The sequence below is a fragment of the Ursus arctos genome, unplaced genomic scaffold (assembly GCF_023065955.2).
Source record: "Ursus arctos isolate Adak ecotype North America unplaced genomic scaffold, UrsArc2.0 scaffold_14, whole genome shotgun sequence".
Classification (NCBI taxonomy): Eukaryota; Metazoa; Chordata; class Mammalia; order Carnivora; family Ursidae; genus Ursus; species Ursus arctos.
In genome coordinates this window covers 36,388,707-36,405,522 of record NW_026622808.1, presented here as the reverse complement: position 1 = coordinate 36,405,522, position 16,816 = coordinate 36,388,707, and the positions used below count along the sequence as shown (strand labels likewise).

General features: G+C 46.9%; 2 protein-coding genes across 6 annotated transcripts in view; one reads left to right on the top strand and one right to left on the bottom strand.

Moving 5' to 3' along the window:
* Nucleotides 1-7,193, top strand: part of ACTR8 (actin related protein 8) — a 17,770-nt gene extending 10,577 nt beyond the window's left edge. For 2 of the 3 annotated variants that reach the window (XM_026501039.4, XM_044384919.3), the window contains exons 9-13: nt 586-681; nt 1,353-1,493; nt 2,428-2,692; nt 3,430-3,593; nt 4,632-7,193. In XM_026501039.4, the coding sequence (XP_026356824.1) occupies nt 586-681; nt 1,353-1,493; nt 2,428-2,692; nt 3,430-3,593; nt 4,632-4,775 (810 nt within the window). In that variant the 3' untranslated portion in view covers nt 4,776-7,193. The remainder of the gene's footprint in view (nt 1-585; nt 682-1,352; nt 1,494-2,427; nt 2,693-3,429; nt 3,594-4,631) is intronic. The other variant, XM_026501040.4, reaches the window with a different exon arrangement.
* IL17RB (interleukin 17 receptor B) overlaps nt 6,049-16,816 on the bottom strand; it is a 15,111-nt gene continuing 4,343 nt past the window's right edge. For 2 of the 3 annotated variants that reach the window (XM_026501043.4, XM_026501044.4), the window contains exons 4-11: nt 15,887-16,014; nt 15,365-15,491; nt 13,585-13,632; nt 11,962-12,104; nt 11,505-11,573; nt 10,447-10,546; nt 9,309-9,407; nt 6,049-8,135 (exon numbers count right to left, since the gene is read on the bottom strand). In XM_026501043.4, coding sequence (XP_026356828.1) covers nt 7,588-8,135; nt 9,309-9,407; nt 10,447-10,546; nt 11,505-11,573; nt 11,962-12,104; nt 13,585-13,632; nt 15,365-15,491; nt 15,887-16,014 — 1,262 coding nt within the window. In that variant the 3' untranslated portion in view covers nt 6,049-7,587. The remainder of the gene's footprint in view (nt 8,136-9,308; nt 9,408-10,446; nt 10,547-11,504; nt 11,574-11,961; nt 12,105-13,584; nt 13,633-15,364; nt 15,492-15,886; nt 16,015-16,816) is intronic. The other variant, XM_026501045.4, reaches the window with a different exon arrangement.

Genomic DNA, 16,816 nt, shown 5'->3' with positions numbered 1-16,816 from the left:
GAAGTGTTTAGCAGATTTGTCTCCTTAGGATCTTTGATCAAGATGAAGATAAACCTTTAGATATAATGGATGTACACGTATGGACATTTAATCAAATGGCATCAATTGAAGCACTTTCTTAGTGTCGTGGACAGTCAACATGTTACCATTGCTGTATGTGGATTCCTACCTTTTTATGCTTTCTGTTTCAGACCTTTTCTTTTCCCTGAAGCAGTCTAATTTTTTTTTTCAAGCAGTCTAATTCTGCATAACAAAATTTTGAGAAACCTACAACTGGGTATCATTTCCCAGTTATTGAGGGAATTGGCTTATTGATTTGGGTCCTTGTTTACGTTAGTGTTTATCGATAACGAAGAAAAAAATGCAGATGGTAGAAATTTGAGAAGTGTTAAAAGGGAAACAAGGTCCATTTGGACTCTTGTTTTACTAAATTCCAGTTGAAATAGGAAAAAAAAAGAAATGGTAGCAAGTTGCAGGGCAGCCTTGTTATAGGTGATATTCAGATGGTGGAGAGGCTTAATTGTCATTTGAGGAGTTCACATCCACTTTTACTGGTTCACTGACAGCATCTTTTCCTGGAATCAGGACATCTCTGGACTTCAGGATCATGAGTTTCAGATTCGACATCCAGATTCCCCTGCCCTACTTTACCAGTTTCGATTAGGAGATGAAAAACTCCAGGTAATATACGAGTATATATTTTCATGGGCAGAAAGAAAGCTGGCCAGGTTCAGTCAGACTGAGAGAACGTGTACTTGTCTGACACCTCATGAGGTCAGAATGCTGACTGGTTTAGACTGTCTTCTAAAACAGCTTTTAAGCCACCAATAGAATACAGATTAAAGTAGATCTGAGGACCATCTTTTTAATTAGCCACTATATGATTAGTTATTATTTAGAGAGAGGAGTACTGTTCTAACTAGTAAAATATAAAATAGCTTATTGGGCACTTGCATTACGTTTTTAAAATTTTTATTTATTTGAGAGAGAGAGTGAGAAGGAGCAGGGGGAGGGGCAGAAGCCGACTTCCTGCTCAGGGAGTCCAACGTGGGGCTTGATCCTGGAACCTCCAGATCATGACCTGAGCCACCGAGGCACCCCGGCACTTGCATTACATTTGCTTTGACATTTCTCTCTGGTGTCATATCACTCGCTCAATTGGATGATTTCTGTTAGTTTTCTGGCCTCTTGTGCAATGAAGAAATCATGCTACTCCCAAAAGAGAATACTTATTCCGTGTACCTTTTAGGATCTGATTTGCCAGTTTTGTTTTGGGAAGAACAGAATTTAATGGATCATTTTTTTCAGAAGGCAGTGTCCTTGGTTGATCATTTTTTTCCTTCCATGCACAGGCTCCAATGGCTTTGTTTTACCCAGCAACTTTTGGAATTGTCGGACAGAAAATGACAACTTTGCAGCACAGATCGCAGGGTGACCCTGAGGATCCTCATGATGAGCATTACCTGCTGGCCACGCAGAGCAAGCAGGAGCAGGTCTGCCGTGATTCTGGCGTGAGAGGGGACAGCTTTGCCCCTGCAGGAGAAGTTTGCCTGTCATTAATGGATCCTTGTAGTCACTGCAGACCAAAGCTAATACTGTTTTTAGAACGATAGATGGAATGAAGTCTAAATTTGAAATCCAGATGACAGATTTCTTCGTTCAGCAGACATTAATCCAATTTTCAGAATACCAGTCCACACATTTAGAAGTTAGTTTAATGAAGATACTTCCTTTTGGTATATACATTGATCTCCTTTTGAATGTTTATTCAGTAGGGAATATTCTTAGTAAAATCTCACTTATTTTAAAAATTATAATAAACAATATGTGGTCTAGGCAAAAAGCTGAATTCTTTTGTCCAGAGCTAATGATCCCAGTAGTAGGATGTCTGATGCAGGGGCACAGACAGCTTAAAGCTCTTACCTGCCAATAAAACAGCAGCTCATGATGGAAGGAGGAGGGCTTTAAACCTTTTCTAGTCCTTGTTCCTGAGCATGATGTGGTTAGATAAGGTCTGAAAATGAGGATTCCATAATAGACACAGGCACAAGAATCCTGCTGAAATACTCCACTTAAGAACTCTGTGCAAGGGGGAAATGTCCTTGTACGCTGACATTTCAGTTTTAAAATCCAACCAGTGATAGTAAGGTTGTGAGATTTGCCCTGCCTGCCTGCCAGTGACTGCTTTGGAATTGTCAGCACATCCTCATCTTTTGTACACCACGTCTCACTCCCGGGTAATCTGGGAGTGGGTCCAGGTGGTTGACTATATGCTAGCATGCATTCCCTCTGCACCACAGTGATGGACCTTTGCTTTATAGTAGTGTAAAGAGTGTAGTAGTGAGGGGTGGGGTCTAGCTGGAGAACATCAGCAGTGTTCTGTTATAGTCTACCATCCACTTGATTGTCCTTTTGATTGATTTAAAGTCTGCCAAAGCCACTGCTGACCGAAAGTCTGCATCCAAACCCATTGGATTTGAAGGGGATCTTCGTGGCCAGTCTTCTGATCTTCCAGAAAGACTCCATGCCCAGGAGGTGGATTTGGGATCCTCCCAGGGAGACTGTCTGATGGCTGGCAATGAATCTGAGGAGGCTCTCACAGCACTGATGTCCAGGAAGACTGCCATCTCGCTGTTTGAAGGGAAAGCCCTGGGCCTGGATAAAGCCATTCTTCACAGCATAGACTGCTGTTGTAAGCAAGTTTGGGGAGCTGGTTAGGTGAATGGGCTCAAGCTAGAGTGTGGTTGTGCAGCATAGCGCATGCATTGAAAAACTGTGGAGCACCTGCTTTGTGCTTGCATTGTCGGGTATTAGGAATTGGTTCCTGGCCTCGTTGGAGATACAGCCTACTAGAGGACACCAAAGAAGTTAAATTGCCACACAAATGGGAAATTACAACTATGACAGGTGCTGCAAAGTCAAACTAAAGGATACTGACTTTCAGAGTTTCTGAATGAGGGATTTAATAAGGAAGTTTTATTAGGAGGAAGAAGTGGAGGGTGGGAGTCATGGCAGGGAAGCCCTTCTTGGGGAAGAGCCACTTGAGAGAGATCTAGGAGATGAGTGGGCGTTAGCCTGTCACAGGGTGGCATTCTGGGCAGAGGAAGAGGCCTGTGTGGAGGCCAGTGTGGCTGAGGGGGTAGGGGCCAGGATGAAGCTAGAGAAGCAGTGTGTACATGCCACATTGGACTTTGTAGGTCCCTGTAGAGATTTTGGTCCTAAACCTGCAAGTAGCAGAGTGGGTGGTATGATAACAACATGTTCACATTGGTGTTTTCCAAGATTCTTCTGTCTGCATTTTTGAGGATGGGTTGGAGAGAGATCTTGGAGAAGGCTCTTAGAGTTGTCCAAATGAGATGGCGGTGGCTTGGCCCAGGGTGGTGGTGGGTATGGAGAAAAAGAGTGGACGGAATATCATTGTCTTTTCAGCATCTGATGATACGAAAAAGAAGATGTACAGTTCCATCCTCGTGGTGGGAGGTGGTTTGATGTTTCATAAAGCTCAAGAATTTCTGCAGCACAGAATTCTCAACAAAATGCCACCTTCATTCAGGCGAATAATTGAGAATGTGGATGTGATCACAAGGCCCAAGGTCTGTTGTTCACGGTGCAGTTGGATTATATGCAAATGAAACCAGGACTGATTGTAATTGTAATGCTGTATGTGGACAGATAAAATCCTGGGAGCCATGAGGTTGCGTCTGGGCAGCTCTTTTTTTTTTTTTTTTTTTTTTTTTAAGATTTTATGTATTTATTCGACAGAGAGAGAGACAGCCAGCGAGAGAGGGAACACAAGCAGGGGGAGTGGGAGAGGAAGAAGCAGGCTCCCAGCGGAGAAGCCTGATGTGGGACTCGATCCCCGAATGCCGGGATCACGCCCTGAGCCGAAGGCAGACGCTTAACGACTGCGCTACCCAGGCGCCCCACTGGGCAGCTCTTAATTAAGGGTTTGGGCAAATGGAAAAATTTCCGTAGGTCACAGATTTGGTGCAGGGAGCTTTGGGCCTAGGGGCCTGGAGTCCTGGTTGTTAGTCCCTGCTAGACTCTCCAGACTAACATGACTGACTTCCAAAAGCCATGCCTTTGGAAAAGGACTGGGTGGGGCAAGGAAAAGACTGGCTGGTCTCCCATCGGCCAGAACAACTCTAGTTTTCGCTTTGGTATTAAGGATCTGTTGCTGATCCCTGGACCAGGGCATCTTTACAGATCCTTTTGCCTTGCATTAGCTTGGAAAGAAACATAAACCCTGGAATTTAGAAAGAGATTGTATCTGTATTTCATTATATCCCACAAACAATTCCTGGGGATGTTTTTATTATATTTAATTTTAATCTTGAGGAAGGGGTTATGGTATCTATTTATCCTATTCTAACTTCAGAATATGGGATCTGTTTGTGGATTAACAGTGAATAGTAGCATGTTCAGTAATAAATACACTAAAGTTTTCTTGTCAGTTGGAACAGAAAAATGTCTGTAGTTCATAGATCTATACGGATGAGTCTTTAATGCAGCTTGAAAAATCTGGCTTTTTAGGTATTGATTCAGCAGGGGTTTTTTTACCCCCAAAATCAAAGAAATGATATGTATATGTCTTGTCTGCTTTTGCTGAAATACCTTTATCACTTCTCTAGGACATGGATCCCCGGCTGATTGCATGGAAAGGAGGGGCCGTGTTGGCTTGTTTGGACACCACCCAGGAACTGTGGGTTTACCAGAGAGAATGGCAGCGCTTTGGTGTCCGCATGTTACGAGAGCGAGCTGCTTTTGTCTGGTGAAAATGGGCAGAAAGTCACTACTGAAGACCAAAAACAGGCCTCCTGGTATAAAAGACTCTTAAAGAATATATATATTTTAATTTATTGACTTAGATGCTTAAGTTTCATGGAAAATAAATGGATTTTAACTTTTACATGGACAACAGGACATTTATGGATAAATATGAACTTTTCAGTGGTAAATTCTCCTGCCCCTTTCTCAGGGTCGCAGGAGCTCCCTGATGATGTGAAATGTTGCTGTTGAGTGGCTCTCGTATGCACGCCCTGGTTTAAGTTGACCTCAGTGTCATCAGACAATCTCACACAGCCACAAAGGGTGGGTGTGTGACTCGGGTACCTGAGAACCGTCAGGCCATGCCATTTACCTCATGTGTTATGGCAGGCACACATTGTTTTGACTCTTGTGCTCTTAGAATTCCAAATAGGGAGAGAAAAGGTTCATTCTTTCTTTTCCTGTTGGATTACAAAAAAGACTGTGACCAGTTGAGCTCTGGATTTCCAGAGGCAAAGATTTAAGGCTGGGCTGGCTGGCTTTTGTTACTTGACATGCTTCAGGTGGGCTTGGGGAAAGAGAACAATCCTTATCTGACCAAAACAGAACAAAAACTGAAAAGGAAAACACATTTCCTTCCTAAAGCCAAAGAGACACAATTCAGGTGTAATTTAGAATTGTTAACTTGTGCAGAAGAATAAGGTGACTGCTGTGATCTCTGCCAGCTTAATCGTCAAGCTCCCAATTTTCTTTTACTTGAAGAATCAAGAGAAAGGTTTTGGAACTCTTTGTGCTCAGTATGATCATTTGACCTTAATCTGTAAACAATCTGGAGCAAAATCTAAGTACGAATAGCTGTTAGCACTAGTAGTCCAGGCCTTGGTGAAGCCTTCCGAGCCCCTGGCCAGAGGAAGAGAAGGCTTTCAGAAGCCGGTCAGTGAGCACAGCCTGGGGTCTCAGAGACCTGGGAGCTCGGGGAATGCCTGATTCCTGCCACTCCCTGCTGGGCGTCTGCTTCCACCATCTGCTCATCCAGAACTGGAGATGGGAGTGGAATGGGAATAGCGGAGGGGGAGACAAAAGTAGGGCTGGATAAGAGATGGAGGTAAGAGTGGAATATAGAAAGAATAGGATGGTTAGAAGTCTCAGAGCGTGGAGAAATGCTGGTCCTGGAGCATTTGCATTAACAAGGAGTATCCTACATACGTGATCAGTAGGCAAGGAACAAAGAGTCCATCAGTATAACAAAATAATTTTACTATTAAAGATATGTGCCTTCAATTTGAAGATTGAATGCTTTTTATTTTTTTAAGTTTTTAACAAAATAAATTTATACTGTATTGATTTTATTTATGTTTTGGGGCTGTTTCAACACAATTTATTAATGGCTACCTAGTTCCAAAAGCAGAATGTGTTTTTGTGTATCATTGTCTTTTTACATAATAACCTATTGCTCTTTTAACTGGTAGATGTTGATTCAGAGGAAGTTGATTTCTGGTCCACGTTTTGACATAAGCCTTGTCCTTCTGTTACCAGCACTTACAAGTGCGGTGAAAACTGGTCATGACAAGTAAGTGAGCTTAACCACATTAAACATACTGCCTCGGCCATTACTAAGTGTTTACTTAATGAAGTTGGACATGGTGAGCTTTTACTCTGTGCTTTCTTATTTTGATTTTTATTTTATCCATAAGACATGGCCCTTTGAGGATAGTTTTAACCCTTCAAAAATACATTTTAACAGTCACCTGGTGGAAGCTGATCCACATTCTAGGGCAGATTCAGTATTGTACTATGTGAAAGAGACAAACATTCCTAGAAAAATTGCACACTAATATAAATGGCCTCTTGGTAACCTCTGCATTAAGAAAAAGATACTTTCAGAGAGAAAAGTCAGAAGACTTAAAATACCATACATATCTAGCTCTCTGGTGATTTTTTTATTTAAGTAAACCATTATAATAACTCATTTATAAAAAGGTTACTTGTAGACGGCTGACTTTGAACAGAGCAGGAATTATTTGTGTTTTGAAAATGAAAAGTCCCATAATAACCAAGACACTCTGAACTCTTGACAGTAACGTCTAATAGGTAACTGTGAGCAAAAGTAGACATCAGGTCTGCAGGTAATGAATGTTGGTGTCCATGTTAAAAGTCACCTGTACAAGAATCGGATAGGACCTGAATCTAGTCCAGAGCGGGAGGGTCCGCTGCAAGTGCCAGATAATACACCTGACGCGTAATGTGTCATCAGGTCAGCAAAGAGGAGTTCAGCTTGTTACTCCCAATTCTGTTTTCTTAAAAATGGCTTTCGTATGTAATGGAGGGTTTTTCACCTGTGAAGTTACTGAGGGAATGCGCAAAGGCTTTCTTAAATTTGGTGTTCACTAAGTTGAGAATGTCACAGAAATAAACAGTTCTCCTTACTGTGCAGTGCATGGGCTTTTCAGGACTGGATGTTGGGCTGGAGGAGGCTCTATCATTGCGTCATTAGACTGGTTATAGTTCTGCGGTGGAATTCTCCTTGACTTTTAGGTATGAAGTTGATTTAGCTTTATAATTATAAATTTAGTTTCTGTCCTTTAGTTGATGCTACAGTAGTTAGCAGTATTTGTAACAGTTTTATCGGCATAAAAGTTTTGATTAAGGTGTATGTATTTAATTATGAATCCTCCCTATTCCTGTTGCTAAATAAAGCAGGTGTATATAAAATCTCCCTGTACATAGTCCATACAGGAAACTTCAGAATCATCTGAGATACTTCCCCCTGTAATGGGAGGAGTAGGAGGGCTTCAAGGCCCCTCACTTCTCATGGGTGGGCTACAGGGAACAGGCCGTCAGCTTCTTTCCTGCTGACACCTGCTGCTTGACACGGAGTAGTTCTGTACAGAAAGTAGGAGCGTCCTTCATGAGGTGGTACTTGGGGCAGACACTGAGTGCGCTGTATTCGTCTTTGGTGTCAGCCTCTCTAAAATAGACTACCATGTATTTGTGAAGGGGAGTCTGGCTTCTCAGATCGCTACAGAAGAGGTTAAAGGCCAGGGGGAACAGGTCTTGGGAGTTCTCGTGGGGGCTGCCCTCACGCCTGCCACAGGTGCTGTCACACCTGGGGTTGACATCATTGGAAAGAAGGAAGATGACTTTATCCACTGCTTGCTTCTGCGTGGTAAGCCATTGCACCGGACCCATCTCAGCTATTTTCTTTTTCTGCCACTCTTCAAGGATAACCTCACTTCTGCAGTGGTTTTGAAGAAATTCAGCGAAGTTACAAACTGTGTGATGGAAACATATTTCAGATGGGTAGACCACAAGAACCTTAATGGGGGGCAGGAGCGTGGTAGTAGGGAAGGAAGCCTTCCTGGTCCTTTCTGTAAGGAGAGAGCATTTGTTGTCTGTGAACAGCAAACAACAGGCTTTCACTCTGGTCTGAACCACCATGAATAAATGATCCCTTGCTAGGGAATGTTGGCTGAGCACCAGGGACATTGTTACTGCCAGAGGGGAAAATGTCCCCGATGTGCCTTTTGAACGTATCACCTGAAACACACTGATGTTTAAACCTTAAAGATGCTTAAAAAGATGTATTTTCCAAGTCCTTATCACTAAATAGATCCTCTTCAGCCATATCTTTTCAAGTAAATTCATAGAGACTGTTTAGGTTTGAGGTACTTTGTTTTAGGTGGGTGGTTGTACTTGTATTAAGTGTCTTATACAAACGGCCGCCTGAACTGCCCTTCACATCACGTCTTGAGTTAGGTCAACTCGGTAATTGGGCCATCCTCTGTCTGCAGGTGGTAAAGTTTCTGAGTAGTTGCGAAAGTTTAATTGTTACCCCATTTCAGCTGGAACTGAACTGGAATTCTGTATGTGCTCAAAAACAAACTATGTATTTAAGTACTAATAACAGGACAAACCATATCCCCTAAATTGAAGTATTCCCAAGGTCAGAGTTCCACATGGCTTTCTTAGTTAGGTCATGAGATTAATCTTGTTTATCCACAACATCACAAATGACTCAAAGGGTGCATTTAGAATCTGTCTCCGTGTGGAGAAGAGGAGAAGCAGAGGTTTTCAGTGTATCGGTATAAATACTCTGATTTCTGTACTCAAATCCTCGATGTTTTAGAGTTGGCAAGGTCCCTAGAGTATATGAATTCAAGTGAGTGGTGTTCTTATGCCGTGGAAGAATTATTTCTAAAAAGTAGGAACTAGCTTACAGTACCTATTAGAGGCAAAATGCAATTCATTATTAGCTGTCTTTCGCCCATTGCAGTGCTTGTAGATGCCTCTGGTAAAAAGGAAACCAGTGGCAGTCCCCAGATTGGGAGGGCCCCATCCCTGCTTTGCCTTGGCAGATGGGGCCCAGTCATCGTACCAGTACTTTCGGAGAGCTCTACGGCATTACGTCAGTGCTACCTGACTCTTGTCCTAACACCAAAATGTGATTGCCTCGGGAGTCCTCTTCTTTAAAAAAAAAAAAAAAAATCAAAGCGTTATTTCCTCATTCGGTTTTTTTTAAAGAACCGAATTAGAACACTTACCATGCCTCCACATTAGATAGACGCCAACAGACAGCACCCACGTGGCCACCAGCAGAGCTGAGAGGAGGAGAGGCAGCCAGCTACCCAGGGTGCTTCTGCCTGCGAAAACAAAGTGTATTTACCTTCAGTGGAACCAAAGCAAATTGATCTCCTATTTGGAAGCTAAGATTTTCACTCTATACTTTGTAGAAGTTGAGATTCCTATAAAACCAAGGGGCAGGATATCTCTAGGGGGTCTGCAGATTGGTGCCTTTTTCCACGGAGTGGCCAGGCCATTCATTAGATTCTCAAAAGGGCTATGGGGAGGTTAAGAAAGTTCCCCCCAAATCACTTTGGCTTCTTACTCCACATACATAACAGGCATTTTCACTGTGCTAACCGGGGTTTGCATTCAGTTTTTTTGTTCTTTGATGAATTGATGTTATTGTGGGCATGATTACTTAATACACAGTACACAGATGCCATTTTTAAAGGCTATTTTGTTAGGCTGACAAACATGGGGGGTAGTGCTGCCCCCCACAAGCACGTCGGTCAGGTTAGCTCAGGAACCCAGAGGCCCTGTGCCCACACAGAAGTCAGGATTGTCAGGCACCTGGCTTGTCAGTTCAGCTGAGCTTCTAGGAATAACACTTTGTTTTGACTCCACCCCAGGGCTAGTTCTGGGAACATTTTATCATTTGTCTTCCTGTAATGAGAGCACGGACATCTCTAAATGCAGACAGATGTTTTCCCAAACATGCTGCTCTCAGGCATCAGTGAGGCGTGACTTTGGGGGCTAATAGTCCTAATTTGTTATCCAAATGTTGGCTGTGTGACCGCACCAGCTAGTCACAGGCCAGGGCTGGTCCCTGTCGTACTCTGCACACCCATTTTGCACTGTTCATCCCCCCCACCTTCTTGTGTGTATCCTGTTTCATAAAGGATCCTGCAGTGAATTCGTACACAGAACCTTCGTTCTCAGTCTGCTGTAGCTTCAGACCTCTGCCCCTGCACCCCAGCCCTGCGTGCGCAGCAGGGACTCCCTCCCCTCCCATGGGCCAGGTGCACGCCCTGGCGCACAGCGAATGGGGCGGCGCTTGTGGGGCCCCTTGGGCCCTGAACCTCCCTGACGACCCTGCGAAAACGGCCGGCCACTTACGACTATCCAGGGGAAAGGACATGCCCGTCTGTGGGCAAAGCGCAACTGTTCCTTTGCGTCGGATGCAGTCATTGCCGCAAGTACGGAAATATGGAGTCAGCTGAAGGAAAAGCAAGAGGCTCAGGAAGTTCCCATCATGTGTCAGAGCAAGACCTCATCACAATGCCTGCTTCCACCAAAACCCTTTCTCTTCCATCTTGAACTGCACCCCCATCCCAGCATGTAATGGGATATTTTTTCCCTTGGGTACACACTTCTGTAACAAAGCCCTAAAATCCAAACCAGTGACCCATGACCGAACACCTTCTGACTCCTGACTTGTGAACCTAAACTTTGTACGTGTTGCTAACATGTTGGTTTCCTTATCTAAAAGGATTAGTTCACATCCTAATACATACGCAAATATTTCCTCTAAAAAAAAAACCCAGAGTAGCAGAGCTCCTATTGACAGACACATCCCTGGGGACTAGGAAAGTCTGGTTCCCTGGAAAAGGGATGCCGTCATAATATGTGGACAGGTATCTGCTCCCTCCGGCAAGTCTGAGTACAGCCTTTATGTTCCAGGGGATGAGAAACAAAAGCTCCTTAGATCTTGGGTGTGGCTGTGTGCCACTATGACCCTTGATGTCCCCACATCATAAACTCGGAACTGAAAGAGACTGAGAGCATCTGTGGGTCCAACTTCCTGTTTTCCAGCAGAATCAACGGTGGTGGCTGCCCTTCAAAGTTCGTACATCGACTGCAATCCAAACCTGATTTCCCGTCCTTTGTGACTTCATTTTGCAGTTAGGAAAATTAAATAGTACTCCTGTCTCAGAATTACTCTGAGGCTCTAGGACTAAAAATGGAAAGCCAACAGCCACGAATAAAAGCAGAAGGGATCGTGACCCTGAGGTCAGCTCTGGCCCTCGCCTCCATAGCCGCTGAGACAGGGATCCCCCGTGAACGTCCCTAAGTGCGCACTGCAGGAGGGAGCTCATGGAAGCAGCTGGAAGCAGCAGTGTGCAGCAGCCTGGCCCTGCCTGCCCGGCCCTCCCAAACACCTCGTTAAGCCTTACCTGGACCACAGCACCTTCACTTTCCCCTGTCACTGGGATCACCACCGAAGCTCGACTTGGGGGGTTGTTCTGGTGCAGGTTACATGAGACAAAATCGAGAGATGTGAGCCAGACGAGTGAGGACACCAAACAGCCAGCGAGGGGACTGCTCTTTCCAAACTGACTCTCAATACACTAAGCTGTGTGAACAAGCATTCTTTTCATACTTCTGAAACGTCTACTTTTGGTTGGTTTTAGATTCTTGGGGACATTTCCAGGGATGTTCCCAGGGACTTGTTTTTCTCCGTTGAATGAATCTGAAGAGCCGAGCACATTTGGACAACATAGTCCTGTCTGCGCTCTGTTAACATTAGAGCCTGTCCAGGGAGTCCTGGAGCGTCTACGTTTTTGGTCAATAGGTGTGGAAGGCTGGCGGTTGAGGATGGGGGCAGTGTTAGGGAACGAAGGGATGAAGTACCTCCAGCACGACAGAAAACCCAATTACAATGAGATTTTGGATGAGAGCCATGTATTTGTTTCCAAGGGGGCTGGTTGTAAAATTCACTTCCACTGCCGTCTCGTTCTTCTTACAAGCAGTGACGTTTGGATCCCACAGACTTCCTGAGTCAAGAGAGAATCACATGGATGGAGTTGCAAACCGTCCCTCACTTAAGTCCCCCAAAGGGCTTGACAAAAACGAATCTAAGTTCTCAGGCATACATGCAGAGATACGGGCTCTACTGCACAGTGTACTTTTTATTAATCATTGCTCCCAGAACCTCAAAGTACCTGCTGCCCAGGAAAGTTGAGGGGCCCCCTGTCACTGCTTTGCCTAAGATAGCTTCCCTGGGCTGGGGGTGGTGGGAAGCACAGAGCGGGTTCTGCTCCTGTTCCCAGCATCTATTCTGACTTAAGGGTAGGGTCAGCATTTTCTCCTTCCCAGGATAGGGAGGAGCCACAGGCCGCAAGACATGTCTGAGATTATAGCGCAAGTGAATTCAGGATCAGGACTACAGCTACTCGAACATTCTGGGTTCTAGGAGCTTCAGCCATCAGACCATTCTGCTGCCTTTACTGGGTGTGAAGAAATAAGGAAATGCCTCATCGCTTAGCAGATACTCTGACGGGCCTCCTCTGTGGGAAAGAGTCAGTTGATTGTTGTGACTTGCAAATCAGCACCAGCTTAATTTCCAGGAAGGTGAGAGATGATAGCGAGCATTGTTTCCCCACCTGGGAGAGCATGTCAGGCCCTAGCTCAGAACTGTCTCGAGGAGTGGGGGTCTAGGACTGAATGCAGGCCCTCAGAGCTCCTCACACCCACTGTGCCCTCCAGAGTCCAGATCTCTCTCGGTGGAGGGTAAGAGAGGAAGCACAAAGCTCCACGTCTGCCAAGGAGACCTGCACACAGCTCAGCCTGATGGGGTGCACAGATGGGCACAGGGTTGGGGCACCCGAGAGACAGGGCCTGGTTCCCTCATATACCACTAGCCTCATGAGCGTCCTAAGACTCCATTATCCAGAAATTTACACACGCCCTTGTAAAATCCTTGGAAATGGGACCCTTGGGACTGATTATCCTGAAGGGACTTATTCCAAAATTCAAAGGGTAGTGGCAGGTTCTAATAGCCTCGCATGTGAGAGGTGAACCCCTGTGAAGACACAGGTTGAGAATATGTTTCTAGGTCATGACTTGAGCTAACACTCCCACCTTGAATGTTTGCTAATCCAAACAGAAGGTTCACAGGGTCCCTGTGGCCGGAGGTCAGTGGTACTGCTGTCTGAGCAGGTGGAAGGACTTACAGATTCCCCTCCCATCAGGAGGGCCTCCCATCAGCAGCATCAGCATTACAGTTTGGGCAGAAAGGATCATTTCCCCAAGGTGACGGGTGTTTTTCTGTGCCTGCTGCTGACTACCTAAAGCCACTCAGAGTCAGCCCTTTGGACAGGCTGCTTGATCAATGGGCACAGTGCCGGCCGGGGATCAGACCGCGCTCTGTGCAAACTCCCCTGCTCTGGGCCTCGGTATCTTCACGGAACATGGACTGAGCTGTGTGGGCTCCAGTTTCTTCTAATAACAAAAGCAAATTCTGTATTTACTTACCTGCCTCGATGCACTTTTTTCTGTATTTCATTATGTGGTTCAGGCAGCCTGGAGATTTGAATGGAAGGTTTGACGTTTTAGAAAAAGGTATCTCTGCCCCACTCCCTTGCCAACAAGTACACACAACACAGGCTTACCACACTTGCAATAAATTGCTAGAACATTCACGATGGGAGGTAAGATAGCTAATTTAAATGGGATGCTAACATTTGACTATTAATTACCCACAAAGCGATAGCCAGAGTCTGAGTTAAATACAGTCTTGATCAGAATAGTACCTGTGATCCCCAGAAGAAGACTCAAACCTCTGAAAATGAAGTTTGATCATATATGTAAATACTGCCCCTTCCAGGAGGTGGAGCTTAACCCACCCCTACCCCAGAGTGGGGCAGCTTTAGTCACTCGTCTTCAAAAGCTAGAGTAGAGAAATGGCAAGTCAGGAGATTTACAACGGAGATGGCTGGCAGATGCCAGTGACGTCGTGTGGATGTCACCCTCCCCTGCTAGGAGGCCATGACGACACTCTGCCTCTGCAGTATCTCTCCGAAAACCCACCTCCCCAGGCTAATCATGGCATGAACTTCAGACAGACCCAGACTAGGGGACATTCTGCAGGATGCCTGGCTAGCACTCCAGATTGTCGACGTCACGAGGACTAAAGACTCGAAGCCTGTCACTGACCAGAGGAGACACGAGGACTAAATGTGACTGGAAGAGAACGTGGGCATTCACGGAAAAGCAGGTGACATCCCAATGAAGTCTGGAGTTTAGTTAATAGACATGTACCAATGTTGGTTTCTTAGTTTTGACAAATGTAACCATGGTAATGTAACAGGTTAACAATGGGGGACACAGGGTAAGAGCCCTATGGGAATTCTTTGGACATCTACACAACGCTTTGTATTATCTTTGCAAACTTATTCCCAAATAATACATTTGTATTTTATAAAATGATGTTTGGGCTCATCGCGAAAGCTGGAACACCCTGGACCACAAGCTCAAAGAACAGCAAGGAATCGGAAATTGCCCCATTTGGCTCGGACACTTCGCCAGAGACCAAGGACAGGACTGGAGGACAGAAGAGGTGACCCAGCCTAGATGAAGGCATGGGGACTGCTGTAGCCAGGTACCATGCTGGACCCTCCATCTGGGACACAATGTCCTGTCTCATGCTCACGGCAGCCCCGTGTGTGACACTGCAGGTGTGATACTCGAGGGAGGGCTGGTTGTGGGCTGTGGAGGTGCCACCCTGCCTCTTGCTGACAGCCCGGGGGCCGACAGGAGGCTGAGACCCAGCTGCTGCTCAAACGCCACAGCCTGCTAGCCAAGACTGGAACGGACGTTGTGCAGGAAGCATTTTGCATCAGTGACAGAGTGGTGAAAGTTGCTGACCAGGAAGGACCGGAGTGGGAATGTCAGCTTCACTTGGGCTGTGTATGTAACCCAGGGCAGATTACTTAAGCTCTCCATGTCTTCAACTGTGTCATGGGGCTCTCCCAACCTCGGGGTTCTGGAAGCTTCGGTGAGAGGATGCAGCTCAGGCTCTCAGCACCAGGTCCGACACAGGAATGGGCTGTCCCCTACGTTTGCTCTGACTCAGTCCTGTCCCCCGGTCTTTGAGGGAGCCATCGTTACCGTGCCGTACGACGGCTGTGTATCACGGATGAGGAAACCAGACTCGGCGAGGCCAAATGCTTCGTCCAGGGTACCCCAGCCTCTCTGTACCAAACCACACGCCCCGCGGCAAGCATCCCAGCAGGACAGGAGTGAGGCAGTTTACCTGGTGAGGTGAAGTTCACAGACATGGAGGGAGGGTCTTCATTCATGTTGGCATTGGGGATATTGTGGGCCCCGATGAAGTAGAGTGTGTTCGGCTCTACAGGGAAGCCTGTGTAGGAAAACGTCCACTGAAAGGCAAAGCGAAGAACCCCTGAATTTCCAAAACACTGCAGTGCAGAGACATAGCACCCTGGCGTGCTGCCCTTTTCATTTAAACTGCCTGCCTTAACCTGCTGCGGGAGCTGAGGTCTCTAGCCGATGTCTGCTGCAGGAACGTAGCCCGCACAGTTGCCCGGGGTCAGTCGCGGAATCAGAGAAGGGTAAGCTTTTAGAGCCGGGATAGAATTTAAGTTCAGCTCCCCTCACTTAGCTGATGGGGAAACGGAGGCCCAGAGACACTGACTTGCCCAAGGCGCAGAGGCCAGCAGCGGCCAGGCACGTTGGGTGTCCAGCACGTCACCCCCACCCCCCAGCGAAGGGGCTGGCCGTCAGGACGGTTAGCCAGGTGCCCCGGCGTGCTCACTCTGCCGCCGGACGGTCTGGTCTGAGTCTGGAAGGCCTCCGTGTAATTGCACCTCACGCAGCTGTGGGACTGGACGTTGCTCTTGCCTGTCACGCAGATCTTGGTGGCCTTCAGGAAGCGAACGCTGGCTGCAGAGACAGGCAAGAGGGCGGTTGTTTCTTTAGCACCTACTACGTGGCCAGCTTGGTGCCAGAGCGTTTACACGACTCATCTCTGTTCACGTTCACAACAGTCCCGGAAGGCGGGCACCCTTGTCCCCCGGGTACAGAGGAGGCGAGTAAGGCTTGGGGGGTTTCAGGGAGCTGCCCAAGCTTACAGAGCTCCTCAGCGACAGATACGGATTCATTCTAAAGCTCAGGCTCTTTCCCCCTCACAGGGAAGCCTCGCTGTCACAGGATCCTGCAAAGGGGGCTCTGGCTCTGCAGTCCTGTGGTGTCTCTTAAGGGGATCGGGCCCCCCAGAGCGTCATCCCCTAACCATGCCAGTTCTGACCACCCCTTCTCTCCCCCATTCCCCGCCTCTCTAAGGCTTACTGCTCCTTTGAGGCCCAGCTCCCCTAGAACAGCAGCTAACAAATGCCAGGGCTTGCTGTGTGCTGGGCACAGGGCCACTGCCTTACTGCCCCACCCACTTCCCGTGCTCTCCTGAGGGCCCTGTCCTGCTCCCCCCTGTCTCCGTCCCCTTCCCGGAGGCCCTGGACATGGAGCCTGCGCCCCTGTGGCTGTGCCTGCCTCCCCCAGCCCCCTGAGCACCCTACTGCGTGGGAACTGTAGCTGCCTCCCCTCTCTGTGCCGGGCACTCCCAGGTTCCTGACTCGATGGAATGTAACAGAATTGAGCCGGTGGAAACCAGAGCCGTGGGCTTGGTTCATGGAAAGAACCCACAGGCTGCCTTGGGGAAACGCCAGGCCCTTCATGGTGCCATCTGGGA